The following is a 19,627-nucleotide window of genomic DNA, read 5'->3' as shown; positions in this document are numbered from 1 at the left end:
GCAACCAACATAATCAGAGACCCCCTCCCACCCCAGTTGTTACACTCTTTCACCCTCTTCCATCAGACAGAAGATCTAAAAGTTTGAATACATGTACGAACAGATTCAAGAACAGCTTCTTCCCCACTGTTCTCAGACTTTTGAACAAAGCTTTCAAATGTTAATTTTGATCTCTCTCTCTCTGTGGCTGTAACACTATATTCTGCACACTGTTCTGTTATCTGATACACTTTGTATGGTATGATCTGCCTATATAGCACACAAAATGACACTTCTTGCCGTCTCGGTACGCGTGACAACAATAAATCAAGTCAAATAAAATCAGTGCAGTAATGGTACAATCCCTGTCCATCTTGAACATGTTGCTTTTGCTGCAGAGCAAGTCCGAGTGCCTCCAGGCACCTGTTTCCTATTTTTCATAAACTTGCATGATGTTCTAGAGGTTACTACCTTCGTGTAATAGTCTAAGAAATGTAATAATTAAGTTCCATCATATATAATTTACATATTTGTGCCAATTTTAGCAGACATTATAAATTTTTGCAGTTCTGCAAGTTGATGCATAAGTTGGTATGTATTTATAGTCATCATTGAAGATTTGAGCTTCTTGTTTGGAAAGGGGAAAACTAAATGATATCCAACATTGCAGTGGTACATGAGTTTGGTTTGCTTGTGTGTATGCAAGATGAATATTTTCCCTAACTGAAAGCTTATAAAAAGTCGAATCATCTTTTTTTGGTTGAAATTGCGTCAAGTTTTTTTAAACATTTAGTAATATATTTCATACAATAAATGACAATAGGATTTCAATTACGCAATAATTACAAGGGTGCTGTTTTCTCCGTGTTTGGTGACCAATTGAGAGCAAATTGTATCTGATGGCGGCACTGGACTGTCTGTAATCTGTGGCAATGTCTATCAGATACTTGGGGTCATTAACCCCAATGTTACATGAAGCCATATTGATAGGACCCTCTCCACAATGTCAGTCTAGTGTTGGATACATACGCTACTTCTACAATGGATGCTTCTACCCTTTAGAAGAGACATAGAATCATACAGCATGGAAATAGACATAAGAACATAAGAACTAGGAGCAGGAGTAGGCCGTCTGGCCCCTCGAGCCTGCCCCGCCATTTAATAAGATCATGGCTGATCTTTTTGAGACTCGGCTCCACTTACCCGCCCACTCACCATAACCCTTAATTCCTTTACTGTTCAAAAATTTATCTAGCCTTGCCTTAAAAACAGTCAGCGAGGTAGCTTCAACTGCTTCACTGGGCAGGGAATTCCACAGATTCAGAACCCTTTGGGTGAAGAAGTTCCTCCTGACCTCCTACATCTGCTTCCCTTTATTTTGAGGCGATGCCCTCTAGGCCTCATTTCACCTGCTAGCGGAAATAACCTCCCTGCCTCCACCTTATCTATTCCCTTCATAATCTTATATGTTTCTATAAGACCTCTCCTCATTCTTCTGAATTCCAATGAGTATAATCCCAATCTACGCAGTCTCTCCTCATAATCCAACCCTCTCAACTCTGGAATCAACCAAGTGAATCCCCTCTGCACCCCCTCCAGTGCTAGTATATCTCTTCTCAAGTAAGGAGACCAAAACTGCACACAGTACTCCAGGTGTGGCCTCACCAGGACCCTATACAGCTGCAGCATAGCCTCCCTGTTTTTAAACTCCATCCCTCGAGCAATGGCAGACAAAATTCCATTTGCCTTTTTAATCACCTGCTGCACCTGCAATCCCACCTTCAGCGATTCATGCACAAGGACACCCAAGCCCCTCTGCACAGCAGTGTGCTGCATTTTTTTACCATTTAAAACATAGTCCATTTTGCTGTTATTCCTACCAAAATGGATGACTTCACACTTATCAACATTGTACTCCATCTGCCAGACCTTTGCCCACTCACTTAGACTATCTATATCCCTCTGCAGACTTTCAGTGTCTTCTGCACACTTTGCTGTACCACTCACCTTAGTGTCATCTGCAAATTTTGACACACCACACTTCGTCCCCACTCCAAATCATCTATGTAAATTGTAAACAATTGCGGTCCCAACACTGATCCCTGATGCACACCACTAGCCACTGACTGCCAACCAGAAAAACACCCATTTACCCCTACTCTTTGCTCAACCAATCCTCTATCCATGCCAATACATTACCTGTAATACCGTGCAAATTTATCTTATGTAGCAGCCTTTGGTGTGGCACCTTGTCAAATGCCTTCTGGAAATCCAGATACAACACATCCACAGGTTCCCCATTGTCCACCATGCAAGTAATGTCCTCAAAGAATTCCACCAAATTAGTTAAACATGACCTACCCTTCATGAACCCATGCAGGGTATTCCCAATGGGACAATTTATATCCAGATGTCTTGCTATTCTTCCTTAATGATAGATTCAAGCATTTTCACCACTACCAAAGTTAAGCTAACCGGCCTATAGTTACCTGCTTTTTGTCTACTTCCTTTTTTAAACAGTGGTGTCAAACAGGTCCAACAGTGGCGTTGGACCCTTTGGTCCAACTTATATACAATGTCCAGACATCCCAATCTGACCTAGTCCCATTGCCAGCATTTGGCGCATATCCATCTCAACTCTTCCTATTCATCTACCCATCCAGATGCCTTTTAAATTTTGTAATTGTACCTGCCTCCACCACTTCCTCTGGCAGCTTGTTCCATGTGTGCACCACTGTCTGCATGAAAAAGTTACCCATCCGGTCTTTTTTAAATCTTTTCCCTCTCACTTTGAACTTATGCCCTCTAGTTTTGGACTCCCACGTCACAGGAAAATGACCTTGGCTATTCATCCTATCCATGTCCCTCATGACTTGATTAACTACTATAAGGTCACCCCTCAACCTCTGACGCTCTAGGGAAAAAAGCCCTAGCCTATTCAGCCTCTCCCTATAGCTCAAACCCTCCAGTCCTGGCAACATCCTTGTAAGTCTTTTCTGCATCCTCTCAAGTTTAACAACAACTTTCCTATAGGTGGGCAACCAGAATTGTACACCGTACGTATTCTAAAAGTGACCTCAGTAATATCACAACATGACATCCCAACGTCTATACTGAATGTTGTGACCAATGAAAGCAAGCATGCCAAACGCCACTTTCACCACCCTGTCCACCTGCAACTCCATTTTCAAGGACTGTGCACCTGCAGCCCTAGGTCTTTTTGTTCAGCTGCACCCGCCAGGATCTTACCATTAAGTGTACAAGTCCTGCCCTTGTTTGCCTTACCAAAATGCATCATCTCGACTCCATCTGCCACTCCTTGGCCTGTTGGCCCATTAGCACATCTGATCAAGGTCCCATTGTACCCCGAGATAATCATCTTGACTGTCCACTACACCACCAATTATGAGTCATCTGCAAACTTACAAGCCATGCCTCCTGTATTCACATACAAATCAAATATATAAAGGACGAAAAGCATCGGAACAAGCACCAATCCTTGCGGCACACCGCTGGTCACAGGCCTCCAGTCCAAAAAGCAGCCATCTGCCACCACTCTGTCTCCTGCCTTTCAGCCAATTTTGTGTTCAATTGGCTAGCTCCCCCAGATTCCGTGTGTTCTAACCTTTCAAATCTGTCTATCATGTGGAACCTTGTCAAATGCTTTGCTGAAGTCCACATAGATGTCTACAGTTCTGCCTTCCACAAAATGAGTTACTTCTGTAAAGTTGTTGGTATAGAGACTGCTTAACATGAGGGTGGATGTATCCTGATGAAATCACTTTTAAAAAGTGCATGTTGATGATAATTGGAATGTTATGATCAGCATTATGGCTAAGCACTAATTAATGATGCCAGTTGACTTTTACAGTTACCTTTATATGTTTAACAAAAGAATGAACCCAATGTTTTTCCAATAATAATCTATTGCCAAATATTGTTCCATATGTAACATTGGCCAAAACAACACAGTTTAGTAATAACGATGATAATTGTCATAATTATTTTCTTAAGTCTTATGTATCAATCTTATTTCTCTTCACCATAGGCTATGTCAGCTGTATTATGTTGTGGGCCTGTGTCTGATAATGTCGGTCTGTCATCAGATGGCTATCTGTACAAGTGGTTGGATAACATCCTGGATTCACAAGAAAAAAAGGTAAGAAATATGTGGAATAATAAATCATACTTGTACACAAAAAAAATCGCAAGTATAAAAGTAGTAGTAATTTGGGCAGCAGTTTTTAAAAATGAAATATACTTGAATGAAGCCTTTGTCTGTTATTCTGAAAGCTTAACACACAAAATAGCAGCCTTCACAGTATTATTCTGAAGTAAGTAAAGTCACCGTTGTCTCAGAAGACCGTTGGAATGTTATTATAATCCCTCATTAGAAAAAGACAATGAGTGGTGAGTTTAACTTGAGGGCCGCCACACCTCAGTGAGTGGCAAGGTTGAGAAGAAAAGACCTTCGTGGTGATCTCAACCAGTGCAGGAATGAAATCCGCACAATTCTGCATCACAATCCAACTGAGCTGACCGATCTTCTATTTTGAAGACCTTCTAATATTATAATAATTTTCTTTCTTGGTAAAATTGATTTAAATTGGTTCTCATGTTGAAATCAAACTATTTACTGCAGCAATTAATTTGAAGTACCTTATTCCTATTGTTTTAAGATTAACCTGTGTTTTGCACATTTTGTTCAGGTTCATCAGTTAGGATGTGAAGCTGTAATGCTTTTATTAGAGTTGAATCCAGACCAAAGTAATCTAATGTATTGGGCTGTAGATCGATGCTATACAGGTTCAAGACGCGTAGCAGCCGGATGTTTCAAGGCAATAGCCAATGTGTTCCATAACAGGTATGGATTTATTTGTTCTCCTGTTGATAATCATGCAATGATGGATGGATGAACTGTAGCTCAGTTACATTATAGAAGCATTGAACATTATTAACATCTTACTGGTTCAGCTAACCACAAAATGTTTTCAAAATTGTGAAAATAAACTATTTTTAGAGTTCAGATTTCAAAATATGCTTTCAGAAGCATAGTAGGATTACTTCAGAAGAGTTTAAAAAAATAACTCGGTCAGACAATCCTGCCAGAACATTGGCCGTATCCAGTATGTGTCAGAGAATAAGGACCCCTGGAATGTTAATGGAGGATTAATTTTGCTGTTATGGTTTGTAACTGTGGGATAAAGGTCATTTGGCTTGCTTTTGTTTCAAAATAATCAAGAATTGATTTTAGCTTAGAAAGCTCAGAGATGGAAAGTTTTTAAGTTTGGAGGAGACCTGAGTGAGGTTAGAAGGAAAAATGGTTTCTCTTCTGGAAAGAAGTTTAAGGCAGTTCGGGGAGAGCATGCATAAAAAAAACCCAAACAACTGTGGTTGCTGGAAATCAGAAACAAGAACAGAAATTGCTGGAAAAACTCTGTAGGTCTAGAAGAATCTGTAGAGAGAAAGCAGAGTTAATGTTTCAAGACCTGCTGTGTTTTTCCAGCTTTTGCTTTTGTTTCAGGGAAGACACAGTTAGCTCAGTTTAAAAAAAGTAGTTTGTGAAACTTCCAAAGTAAGAGTTCTTGGTTAGAAATTTGCAGGATTTTAAAAACTGAGGAAGACTAATCTCTTAGTTTTGAGAGTACTCTTGTAAGACAATTCACAGTTCACAAGAATGAACTGGAAATAATCAATTAAGTTGAACTTAAAGATCTGATGTAAAGGGGTAATATCTCCAAATTTGAGGCTCTGTAACAGGTAATGTTGGAAAACTGGATGAGACTTTGATTTGCCATATTTTAAGATCTTTCAAACTGTGTTCTTACCTTGATAGTTTGGCTTTTTGATTTTTTTTTTGCTTTTGTGTGATATGTTCTGTTGTTAAAATAATTCTACAGTTTCATGTGAGAGACTACCAAGTTAACTAAAATGAAAAAAATTGAATAAGCCAGGTTTCATTCTTGCATCTGACTTGCCAGTAGCACTGTCAACTGGGATCATAACACCCCTTTTTGACAGCAAACAGTCATTGGCAACATCCTTCCTGCATCTACCCTGTCTAATCTTCTGAGAGGTTCCTATAGTGTGAAATCCCACCCCCCTCATTCTTCTGAACTCCAACAAATATAATCCTAACTGATACAGCCTCCCCTCGTACATCAGTCCTGCCATCCCAGGAATCAGTCTGGTAAACCTTTGCTGCACTCCCTCTATAGCAAGAACAGCCTTCCTCAGATAACGTGACCAAAACTGTACACAATATCACGATTGAAATCTCACTTAGATCCTGTATAATTGCAGCAAGATATTCCTGCTCCTGTACTCTAATCTTTTCACCATAAAGGCCAATAAACCATTTACCTTCTTCAGCACTGGTGTATGAGGACACCATGGGCACAATGGCCACCATGGGCAATTCACCTAACGTGCTCAACTTTGAGCTATGAGTAGAAACTGGAGCACCTGGTGGAAACCACACAGACATGGGAAGAATGTGCAAACTCCATGCAGACAGGCTCAAATCGAACCTGGGTCCTTGGTGCTGTGAGGCAGCAGTGCTGACCACTGAGCTACCGTGCCGTTTAAAAATAAGTTATCAGCTATTTGAAACAGATGAGAATTTTTATTTCTTTGGAACTCTCCTGGTGGAAAGATGGTGAAAGCAGAATCTTTGAATGTTTTATGGCGGAGTTAGATAGATTCTTGATGAACAAGAGGTAAAACGTTAACAGGAGTAGGTAGGAATGTGGAATAATCAGTTCAGCCTTGATCTTATTGAATAGTAGAGTTGGCTTGATGGATCAAGTGGCTACTCCTAATTCTAATTTGTATGTTGGATACTTGAATTTTTTTAATTTCACTGGGTTGTGCTGAGGTATTGAATTGAGTTTACACCTGTGATTTTCAGTTAACTGAAGGTCAACTTCACAGAATTGTGAAAGGTACACGTGAAATATTAAACCTTCTGAGGAGTTCTAATGTCAGCTAAAATCTTTAATTGCCTCAGAAGTTAATTTCCTGTAATGAATGTGTACATATACTGTGTAAACAAATTGCCACAGTTTTCTTAATTTCAGGCTGTTTGATTTGGTATTTGTTTTTTCTTTATGCTCTGTACTGGGAGTCCCCAGTATATGAACATCCAATTTACAAACACTCGTACTTACGAATGCACACTCACTCATTGGTGTATTAATATAAAAGGTCTGGCATAAAAATATTTCCTCACACTTAAGAATGGCCATTTTATATTGTGCTATGTTATGTTCTGACTTCTGTGCAAATTGACCTGTGAACAGACTTGAGAATGAAACGGTTCACAACCTGGGGACTGCCTGTACTTTGATGAGCTTCCATTTAATCTTGATTAATGTCATTTTATTAATAATATATATTCTTCTGAAACTTTCCCACAGGGATTACCAGTTTGACACTGTAACTCTCCTGAACCTGATACTTTTCAAAGCAGCTGATTCATCGAGAGATATCTATGAGATTGCCATGCAACTGCTGCAGGTTTGTGAATGATTTGAAATGACAGCAGTGATGTTTGACCAGTTGAATATCTTGAATGCCTTGTATAATACTTCATGTATTTTTATTTGCCTTTAAGCATTGGCAAAAAATTTCTTAACTGTCAATCAGAATATTTTAACAGGAGAAATCGAAAGTCATATTTATTTTATTCAATAACTGTATGGGACAAGCTTTAAGGGAGGATGGGTTATTCTTCTCTCCTTTTTTCCCCATCCAAAAGAGGAAGCAAAAAGTGTTAGTTACTCCACCGATTTGAAGTCAGGTGGGCCACAGCAATAATACACTGGGGTCAGCCTCATAGACTTGAGCGTGAGGCTTGAGGCCACCCAGGCCCTTGATATCTGTGGGCCAATCTGATTATCTGGCAGCTCTGTAGATCCAGCAGCTTCAGGAGATAGTAGTGGCCCTAACTAGTTCTGCAAGTTATCCTCAGGAAAGAAGAGAATGCCTGCCAGGCATGAAGATAATCTGATCAGCTAGATATTGAAGGGGTAGGAAACTACTGGGGAGTTGAGTTTTATCTTACCAAAATTTAAGATCTAGAAAATCTAAAAATCTAGAAGAAAATGTGTGTGTGTGAATTGTGGGCTGCGGGGGAGTTGGCATGTAAAAGGGAGAAGATAAGCACGTTTGTAGATGACACAAAAATTGCCCAGGTGGTTGATGTGAGGAGAAAGGACCTAGGTTATAGACATAGACCTAGACGTAGAAGAAAGGAGCAGGAATAGGATATTTGACCCCTAAAGCCTGCTGAACCATTCAATGTAATCAAGGCTGATCATTGAGCTCAATACCCTAATCTCTCTCTCACACCTCACCAAATATCCCTTGATCCTTTTAACCATATGAACTATATCTACCTCCTCCTTGAAACTACATAATGTTTTGGCCTCAACCACTTTCTGTGGCAATGAAATCCACAGGTTCACCACTCTCTGGGTGAAGATGTTCCACCTCGTCTCAGTCCTAAAAAGTTTACTCCTTAACCTTAAACGATGATCCCTTGCTTATGGCCATTGGGAATATACTGCATCTAATCTGTTTAGTCTTTTTATAATTTTCCAGGCTTCATGAGATCCCCCCACCTCATTCGCCTAAACTCCAGTTATACGCCTAACCAACTCATCCTCTCCTCGTATGTCAATTCTGCTATCCCAGGAATCAAATTGGTAAACCTTTGCTGCACTCCCTCTAAAGTAAATGATGCAGAAACACACAACTTTCTGGGCATGGTCTCCCCAATGCCCACCGTAATTGCCATAAGACATCTTTGTTCCTGTACTCACATGTTCTCTTTCTTTACTGCTTACTGCACCGGCATGCTTACTTTCAGCAACTGGTATATGAGGACACCAGACCTTGTTGAAGATTCTCCACTGTTAATTTACAGCCATTCAAACAATAATCTGCCTTTCTTTTTGCTGTCAAAGTGGATAACCTCACATTTATCCACATTGTACTGCATCTGCCATGCATTTGCCCACTCACTCAACCTGTCCAAATCATATTGCCACATCTTGCATCCTCCTCAAAACCCACCTTTCTATCCAGCTTTGTGTCATCTACATAGTTTGAGATATTGTACTTAGTTCCCTCCTCTAATATCATTAATATATGTTGTGAACAGCTGGGGTACTAATACTGATCCCCATTAGTCACTGCCTGCCATTTACAAAAAGACTTATTTATTCTTACTCTTTATTTCCTGTTTACTAATCAATTTTTTATCCACCTCACTACAATACTTCAACCCAATGCACTTAAATTTTACAAATTAATCACTAATGTGGACGTTTGTTGAAGATCTTCTGAAAGTCTTAAGAAACAACATTCACTGACTCCCCCGTTCAACTCTACTTATTGCCTCCTTGAAGAATTCCAGCACATTTTTTGAGCATAATTTTCCTTGTATACATACATGCTCAGTGAGACTGATTTTACCACTGTTTCCTAAGTGCTGTGCTATAAAATTCTTGATAATGAACTCCGGCATGTTCCCCACAACTGACGTCAGACTCACCGGTCTATAATTCTCTGTTTTCTCTCACTCTCCCTTTTTAAATAGTGAGGTTACATTAGGTACCCTCCAAACGATGGATTGATCAGAATGGCAGTTGGATTTTAACCCTGATGAGGGTGAGATAGTGCCTTTTGAAAGATGTACAATACAAGGGAATACTTAATGGGATTTTCACAGATCCCTAAAGGCAGCAGACAGATTATTAGGATAGTTAAGAACGTGTACAGGACAACTGCCTTTATCAGTCACTGCATAGATTATAAAAGCACAGAGGTTCAGTTGGAGCAGTGCAAAACTTTGGTTAGGATCCAGCTGGAGTGCTGTGTGCATTTCTGGTCACTGCACTATCAGAAAAATGTGTTTGGACTGCAGTAAGTGTAGAGGAAACTCACCAGGTTGTTCTGTGTCATTAAGCAGTTTAGCTATGAAGGAAAGTTGGGATGTTTTCTTTGCAGCAGTGAAGACAGAGAGGGGACCTGACAGAGGTGTATAAGGTGTATAAGGGCATGGACAAGGTGACTAGAAAGCAACTATTTCCTTAGCTAAAGGTTCAATAACAAGGGGGCATAATTTGAATGTGAAAAGCAGAAGGTTTAAAGAAGATTTGAATAGAAACATTTTTCCCCCAGAGGGTAGTGGGAATCTGGAATACACTGCCTGATAGGACAGTTGAGATTGGAAACCTCATTACCTTTAAAAGTACTTGGATGAGCACTGGAAATGTCATAACAAAATGTTCGGGCTATGGGCCAAGTTTGGGAAAGTGGGGCTAGTGTAGACTTAGAGTAAAGTTTTGTCGTGCAGATTTGATGGGCCGAAGGGTTCATCGGCACTGTATGATTCTTTGGGTCAGTGAGTAACTTCAGGATTTTGTGTTCATCTGCCTATGCTTTAAATCCTGAAATTACAGTCAATTTCAAAGCAACAATGGCAGAGTATTGATGGTTTGCCTTCAAAAACCTCCACAAAATCCAGACCAGAGTCTAAACTGAAACTTCATTGCTGAACTGAAAAATGCTGCATTGTCAATTGCCTCTTCACTCAGCAAAATTATGGAGTTCCTGTAATATCAACACATTGTAGTTAGGAACTTACTTCAGCTTCATAAAAACGTAATAAATGAGTTTTGAATAGAAGAAGAAAAAGAGAACATTTTAAGATGGTTTTAAGGCGGAAAAGCATTAATTGATATTGGTGCTAAAAGCAAGTGGTGGCATTGACCAAATCATCATAAAATGAGCTTGATAATTGCAATAAATTTTGTACTTGTACCCATTAGAAATTATAACCTTGAAGATTGCACTGGCATCTTGTAGCATTTTTTAAGAAAGTGGTTTCATAACATTTCTGAATGATGGAATTTATGCAAAAGTATAAAAATAATGCTTGTTTGTCATACTTGCAGTAAGCATTTGGGGTAAGCCATCCATTGGCACTTCAGCCCTCCTGTTTGGAATTCTCTGCTTGAAGGATTTTGCTTGATGGTTTTACTTATTGCAGATCTTGGAGCCCAAGCTATTTCGTTATGCACACAAGCTGGAAGTGCAGCGAACTGATGGAATACTAAATCACCCTTCCCCTTTGCCACATCTTTATTCTGTTTCCTACTATCAGTTGTCGGAGGAATTGGCAAGGACTTATCCAGAACTTACAATCCCAGTCTTCTCAGGTATATTTCATTATTTTCTTGAGTGATACTTTTTGCGATATTTTCTGTAGACATAACCATTCAAATTTGTGTGATAATGTAGGACTGGCAAAACCTTTTATGATTTATTTTGCATTTGAAAGATAATGTAGTTCATTTCCTTTTGCTGTATGCAATATTTGAAAACAACTTTTTTAAAAAGTTGAAGATCTATCGTTATTACTTTCATGATGTCTTCAATTTATCTCGAAACCATCAACAACAGTTTGAGTTCATTGGATTATGAGTCATTTTCCTTATTTTGATCTTACACGTAATATGACAAAAACTGGATCTAATGAAAGAGAGACCAAGTATAAAGGGAAGTCCAAAATCTGAATGTAACATTATTTCTTTTATTTGGCTTTGCAAGCAGTCATATACGTCTCCTTAAGGTCTGTTTTACAATGTCAGTAACTGGGGCCTCAATGTCTTCAGACTTGACAACGTCCCGATGGCAGTGTGACCTAGGGAAACATGTTGCTCGATGGATTTGCATAGCAAATAAGGATTTATATGTAGCAGTTTCCTTCCTTGTTAAGTACAGTTTTCTGTGCATTTCAGCTGCGGTGTGCTTTGACTATTCTTCTGATCAATCGAATAAAGCACTTTGCTTTGCCGGTGCTGGGTCATGAATATAACATGATTGATTTTTAAAGTTATGACCTGTTGTACTATATGTCCAGAAAACGTGTGACTTAATTCCTTCTCTGATCATACTTTCTATTCCTTCATTGTATGATTTTATTTTCGCTCAATCCCTTTTAATGTAGCAAAAGCAAATTACTGCGGATTCTGGAGAACTCACCAGGTCCGATGGCATCGTGGAGCAAGAAACAGTTAATGTTTCAAGTCCGAATTGACTTCAGAACTGAAAGAGGTTGGAAAATTGGTGGTTTTGAAACATTGGGCGTAGGTGGATAAGGAGCTATGAAAGCAGATTGTTTGGAGGCCAGTAGAAAAGTCAAAGGGGTTATTAATTGGCGTGAAAGAGAAATAGAGATGTAAAACATTAAAGAGTGGAAGACTTAAAGAGGTTCCTCTTGCTGACAGCAAAACAAAAAGGACAAGCCCCATTCTGGAGTGCGCTTGAGATGAATGTAAGGAAAATGGAGGATGAGGTCAGGCTCTCTAAAGTTGTGGAATTCAATATGAAAAGCACCCAAGAAGAAAATTTGATGTTCCTCGAGTTGCATTGTGCTTTGTTGGAACATTGCAGCAGGCCCAGGACAGAAACAATTGAAGCACTTTACAGCCTCATAGAGACAATACTGAATTGCACAACTTTACAGCCTGACTTCTCCCTTTCATCTACATTCTTCTGACTCTTTCCGCACCGGAAAACAAAAATGGGCCTGCCTTGTTTTCTTTGCTCTAAGCCAAGAGGACCTGTTTTCATCCTTGCATACATCAACTTTCACCCCAAGTAGCAATGCTTTTGTCCTTTGCACTGGGCTGCTGCATAGTCTCTTCCCCTGGTTCCTCCTCTGTCTCCATCAAAGTTTCAAAACCACCATTTTCTAACCCCTTTAGTTCTGAAGAAAAGTCCATATTGGATTTGAAACATTGACTCTGTTTCTCTATCTACAAATACACCAACACCTTTTGTTCCTCACCTTTTAATGTAATGTTGGACTTGTTTCTAAAAGGGCTTATAAAATAATTTTAAGCCAAAGAGAAACCTTCACAGCCTGTAGTTGCATGTTATAATATTGCATTTTTAACCTTTACAGAAGTAAGTCACAGAATCCAAACAGCTCACCCTGCTGGTCGGCAAGTGATGCTGCATTACCTTCTGCCCTGGATGAATAACATTGAATTGGTAGATTTCAAACCCTTGTCATCTGCAAAGACTATGGATGAATCTGATGAAGTATATGTGAAGGACAGGGAGATGATGACAAACAGCAGACGTTGGCTGAGGGGGGAAGGTTGGGGATCTCCACAGGCTACTATCATGGTGCTAAATAACCTGATGTATATGACAGCAAAAGTAAGTGTGTTCTCATACAAATCTGATCTCATTCCAAAGCAAATCTGCAGTTATCATGAAAATATTTCAAGGCAGTTCGTAAGCAGATAAATGCGCACTCAAAGTTTAATTACATTTACAAAAATCCGAGTTTTCACTAACATCGCAAACTGAGTTTTGAATTTTCACCAAAGAGTTCTGTTTCTTACAAAAACAAAGTGCGAATGTGAATTAACAGAAAATGCTGGAAGTACTCATCAATTCAGGCGGTATCTGTAGCGAACAGAACAGTTAACATGTCAGGCCAGTTACTTTTCAATGAAAGTGGAACATTATCCCCATTGCTGTGTTGAGGATAATCAGTGGTATTCTGAAATCAGTATATGGTACAATGGTTTGTAGTTCCTTCTAATATTCCACTTCCTGACATGTCCTGCAGGGCAAAAGCACTTAAAGTTTGAATGTATTGCAACCAACCTAGAACTGCCAGTCAAATCTGGAGAGTGGATATTGAGATAGGTCTGGCTGAATTTGAGGTTATTTTAATTCTAATAGTACAGAATAAGCTAAAAACTGCAGGAAAGATATTGCATGAAATAATCTTTTAACACGTTGTTAACTGAAACTGATAGCCATAATGTTAAACGAGAAATTTTTCTATCACTGAGTCGAAAGCTTTTAATGTTGCAATTTCCATGGGACAAGAGAAAAGCTCACACCACAATGCAAACTTCTTAATGAATGTCAATTTTGACAATAAGACATAGAAAATGCACTTGATTCCCAGAATCAAAGAAGGTAATCTTTGCAAAGTTGATATTCAGAATAATGAGATGTTGAGAAATTTGTGTCGTTATTAAGCTGCTTGAAATTTGCCTTTTTTTGTGCAGTATGGTGATGAGTTAGCATGGTCAGAGATAGAAAACGTATGGACAACACTAGCAGACAGCTGGCCGAAAAACCTAAAAATAATTCTGCATTTCCTTATCAGTATGTGTGGAGTGACAAGTGAGCCCAGTCTCCTGCCATATGTAAGTAAAAGTTATTTACTTCTAAAGATATAAATAGGAAGTAATTTAATTCGCTGATTTGAAGATAAAGGGGAGGCAATGGTCTAGTGGTATTATCGCTGGACTGTTAATCCAGAGACCCAGGTAATGTCCTGGGGATCTGGGTTCGAATCCCACCACTGTAGCTGGTGGAATTTGAATTCAATAAATATCTGGAATTAAGAGTCAGAAAAACCATCTGGTTCACTAATGGCCTTTAGGGAAGGAAACTGCCAACCTTACGTGGTCTGGCCTACATCTAACTCCAGACCCACAGCAATGCAGTTGACTTGCACCTCCCTCTGGACAATTAAGAATGCGCAATAAATGCTGCCTAGCCAGTGACGTCCTCATCCCGTGAATGAATAAAGAAAACAAGAAAACTGGTTAAACTCTGGTTATCAATTTAGCTGTGAGTAAATGCTGCTTTACATTTTCCCACAAGCTAAAATAGATTTTTAAAACAATTTCAGTTTTGTGTCTGTCAGAAAGAGAAAGTGAGAAACTGAAACCTGGAAATATTAGTAAAGAATGTGCATTATTGTTATGGTTTAGGCAGATAGAGAGCCAGGTTTTCTGAGGGGAGGAAAGCTCACGCAGATTGCCACTCCAGTCTGTCCTTTTTTACGAAAGAAGGGAGCTCCACATTTCTGAGAGGAGATTCCACTCAGGGCTCCCTCAGAAATGCAGCCCGGTACTTCCATTCTGACAGTTCTTTGTAGCGCAGACTATTAGAGGAAGGCAAACCACAGCTCCTTTTCACAATAGTCAGCTATATTCTGAAATTAAAGGTCCTCTCAGCCACTCTGACAGCTGCTGCCAAACCATAAATACATCAGCTAAGCATGATGCTAGAGTGCTGGGTAGGTAGAATGCTAGCTGGGTGGGGTGGCAGTTAGCAAGGGATATGATGACGTGGGTAGGATACAAGATGGGGCGGGAGGGTGCCACGTGGAATGGGGTAGGGTACATGGTGATAAAGTAAGTGATGTACTGTTTAGGATTAGTCAGGGTGGGTGGGAGAAATTGGGTCTGACAGAGTGATGTAAGGTGGTTTGGATCAGAAGTGATCTTGGGGAGGTGTGGTTGAGATGTGTATGGTAAGTATGGGGTCAGTTCAATAGCTACTTGGGAGTTAGACTATATATTTGATTGTAACATAGGAAGAGGAGTAGGCCATTCAGCCCCTCAAACTTGTTCTACCATTCATGGTAGATCTATGGTCTAACTCCATATACCTTCCTTTGGCCCATATCACTTAATGATTTTGCTTAACAAAAATTTGTCTAACTCATATTTATAATTAACAACTGATTTAGCTTCATCTGCTATTTGTGGAAGAGACTTCCAAACCTCTACTGCTCTTTGTGTGTAGAAGTGCTTCCTAATATTGCTCATGAATGGTCTAGCTCTAATGTTTATACTGTGACCCCTAGTTCTAGAATCTCCAACCAGTGGAAATAATTTATCCATCCTGTCTTTTCCTGCTAATATTGATCTTGAAGACTTTGATTGGATCACCTCTTAACCTTCTAAATTCTAGGAGCCATTGGCCTAAATTGGATAATTTCTCCTCAAATCTTAACCCCTGAATTCCAGGTATCATTCTTGTGAACTTACGTAGTTCTCCCTCCAAGGCAATATACCTTTCCTAAGGTGTGGTGCCCAGATCTGCTCGCAATACGCCAACTGGGATCTAGCCAGGGTTCTGTATAGCTGCAGCATAACTTCTGCGTCCTTGAACTTTGCAGCTTTATAAGACTTTGGTTAGGCCACACTTAAGAGTATTGTGTTCAATTCTCATCGCCACATTACGGGAAGGATGTGCAGGCTTTGGAGAGGGTGCCGAAGAAGTTTACCAGATGCTGCCTAGATTAGAGGGTATGAGTTATAAAGAGAGGCTAGAAAAACTAGGGATGTTTTCTCTGGAGCGGCGGAGGCTAAGGGAAGACTTGACAGAAGTCTATAAAATTATGAGATGCATAGATGGGGTTGTCAGAATCTTTTTTTAAGAGTTGAAATGTCTTAATACTAGGGGGCATACATTCAAGGTGAGAGGTGGAAAGTTCAAACGAGATGAGAGGGGCAAGTTTTTTGTTTACACAGACTGGTAGGAGTCAGGAACACCCTACTGGGGTGGTGGTGGAGGCAGATAGGATAAGGGCATTTAAGTGACTTTTACATCAGCGCATGCAAGGAATGGAGGGATATGGACCAAGGGCAGGCAGAAGCGATTAGTTTAATTTGGCGTCATGTTTGGCACAACATCGTGACCGAAGGGCCTGTTCCTGTGCTGTACAGTTTATATGTTTTAATATTAAATCAAAGGCAAGTTTCATCACTACTAACATGTATCAAGAGCTAATGTACTGCTGTGCTGTACAATTCTATGATCTATGTTAACTCTAATCCTCTAGATATAAAGGCCTGCATTCTGTTGATGCCTCGATTATTTTCTGGCCTGTTTGTAGCAATTTAAAGATCTGTACACCTGAACCCCAAATTGTCTTGGTCATCCACTGTATTTAACATCATGCCATCTAGAAAATACCCTGATCTATCCTTTTTCAATTGAAAATGGATAACCTCACACTTGCATAGATTGACATCCATCTGCTGCAATTTTGCTGACTTTTTCTGAGTAACTTTTTTACTTAATTTCGTCATAACCCTCCATCGTCTCCAGTTTTGGATGGGCAATAAATTCTGGCTCAGCCAGCAATAACCTCATCCTCTGAATGGATTTAAAATAAAATTTAGATGGCGTCATTCTGATGGTGCCAGGCATAGAAGAATCGCCCAGCAGTATCTTCAGTTTCTTGGGCAGTTCCATCAAAGTGTGCTGAGATGGGAAGTCCCCTTGTGCGGCCTCCATCTATGCTGGAATATCAACTGGCCAGTGGAAAATCCAGCCAGTGATTTCTTACCTTGTGTATCTTTATCTCCAGTTTTCAATTATTGGTTTCATCACTACTAACATAATGCCTGCTGGTCATTTTGGTAGAAGCATATTAAGAATTGTTGGTAATAGAAGAAGCCCTTTAGGCCCAACACCTAATGCTTTGTTGAGAGACCAACTTCCACCTATCAACCTTTTCACCATGTTTGTCTTTTTGAAGTTTAATGCATCACCCACAAGATATTGAATACTCTGCTGTAACTGTATTTTTCCCTTCTTTTGTCTTTTAGATTTATTCCCTTACAGGCATTTCAAATATCTTGATTTCCTTTAGAAGGCTGAAGTGATCCCAGGTTTTTGGCAGTGATGCTTTAAAATCAGCTACATGATGGTGTAATGAAACATTTGACTGCTTCTCCTCGATGAGTAGTGTGCCACAGGGATTGGTGCTGGGATGTCTACTGTTCAAAATTTGTGTATATGGTTTAGATGAAGGGATAGTTGGTATGGTTGCCAAAGTTGCCAATAATACAAAGATAGATGGGCTAGTAAGTTGTACAAAGGACACAAGTAAACTACAAAAAGTTATATATAATGAGTTGAGTGGCAGTGATATGGTAAATGGAGTATAATGTCGGAAATTGTGAAATTGTCCACAATAGAAAAAACAAGCATATCTAAATGGTGAGAAATTGAGAGCTCAGATACAGAGGGATGTAGGCATCCTCATGTATGAATTGCAAAAGGCTAGCATCCAATTAATTAGGAAAGCTAATAGTATGTTATCATTTATTACGAGGAAAATTGTACAAAAGTAGGGAAATTTTGCTTGAATTATGGAGGACACTCATGAGACTTCATCTGGAATACTATGCACAGTACTGGTCACCTTATTTTGAGGTAGGATGTAAATGCGCTGGAAGCAGTAGACAGCAGACTTACGAGAGTAATATCTGGAATTAAAGGGTTTTGTATTATGAGGAAAACTTGGACTGACTAGGCTTGCTTCTTTTGGAGTTTATAAGAGTAAGAAGTGATTTGATTGCAACATACAAAATCTGAAAGCCTTTGATTAGGTTGATGTAAGGAGAGTCTTTCCTCTTGTGGAAGAACTGGGACAAGAAAGAGATTGGCCCTTTTAAATAAGGAAACAATTTCATCATCTTTCTGTCATGAGGGTCAGGGTCTTTGGAACTGTCTTCCTGAAAATGTGGTGGAAACAGAGTCCCTTGAATATTGTTAAGGCAAAGGTGAATGGATTCTTGTTAAGCAAGGGGATGATAGGGTATCAGGGTCAGCAGGAATGCAGATTTGAGGTAACGATCTGATCAGCTGTGATCTTATTGAATAATGGAGCAGGCTCAGGGGGCTGGATGAGTACTGAATACTCCTGCTCCTAACTCATGTTTTTGTGTGATTTTTTTTTTTCACTTCCAGAGAATTATTCACAGAATCTAACCAACATACTTCAGTGCATTGCTGAGGCAGTGTGCCAATGTTGGAAGTGCTGTTTTTTAATTTGAATGTAATAGTGAGGTTCTGTCAGCCCTCTCAGGTAAAAGATCTCTCATCATTTTAAATGAAAAATAGCCATTCTTTTGGCGTTCTTACCAATATATAACCCATTGACCAATATCAACAAAGCAGATTGTCTGCTCATTATCTCATTGGTTCCAACAACAGCATCTATGCAAATTGGCTGCTGCATTTTCCACACTGCAATATTGACTGCACTTAAAATAAAACTTTATTGGCTGTATAGTGCTTTGTTCACAAATGAACCAGAAAATGCTATCTTGTTTATTTGAAACAGGTAGAGTGTGCATGTCTACATGTTCTAACTGACTACAAAGAACAGGGCCTGTATGTTGTGCTTCAGGGTAATGCCTTAACAATCCAAGTTGAGCTGCCTGCTTTAAATTTAAACAAAGCTAGACAGTTAACTGTCAGTCATCAGCCAGCTGGTACATTCTCCATGGCAATGCCTGCCTCTACCAATCGGAGTCCACTTGCCAACCTGTCATATTTTCTCATACAGTATAAAAGTGTTGTTCCCCTTTACTTTGGTATTAAATGTGAATTGTCCTGATGGGTGCAAGAGGAAAAGCCTTGACAAATTGCCCTTTCTCAGTAATAGTTGATGTTCAGTTTTTAAAAATATTTAATTGCTGTTTATGACAATATAATAACATAAATTGTGGTTTAATGGAGTAATGATGCAAAAGATTTTCATTTAGTACTGTGTACGTTACTGCTACAAAATAACCCCTTGGCTTCAATAATCTAATTCATTGAGGAGGCGGAAAAATTTAAAGTCTGTAGAAATAATAGGAAAAACCTCATTTGAAAATCTGAAAGAATTTGTGTTTTATCCTACACAGATCAAAAAAGTGGTTGTGTACCTGGGCAGAGATAAAACAATGCAATTGTTGGAAGAGCTGGTAGCAGAACTGCAGCTGACTGATCCAGTTAGCTCAGCTGT

The 19,627-nt window shown here is 39.4% G+C and overlaps 1 protein-coding gene across 1 annotated transcript in view; it reads right to left on the bottom strand.

Annotated features, from left to right (window-relative positions):
- Positions 1 to 19,627, bottom strand: part of LOC109927845 (protein furry homolog-like) — a 291,518-nt gene that overhangs the window by 87,939 nt on the left and 183,952 nt on the right. Inside the window, exon 12 of the mRNA XM_048599687.1 lies at positions 18,028 to 18,098. Within this exon, the coding sequence (XP_048455644.1) occupies positions 18,028 to 18,098 (71 nt within the window). The remainder of the gene's footprint in view (positions 1 to 18,027; positions 18,099 to 19,627) is intronic.

This window comes from Rhincodon typus, chromosome 1 (assembly GCF_021869965.1).
Source record: "Rhincodon typus isolate 14 chromosome 1, sRhiTyp1.1, whole genome shotgun sequence".
Taxonomy (NCBI): domain Eukaryota; kingdom Metazoa; phylum Chordata; class Chondrichthyes; order Orectolobiformes; family Rhincodontidae; genus Rhincodon; species Rhincodon typus.
This window is presented reverse-complemented; position numbering and strand designations above follow the sequence as displayed.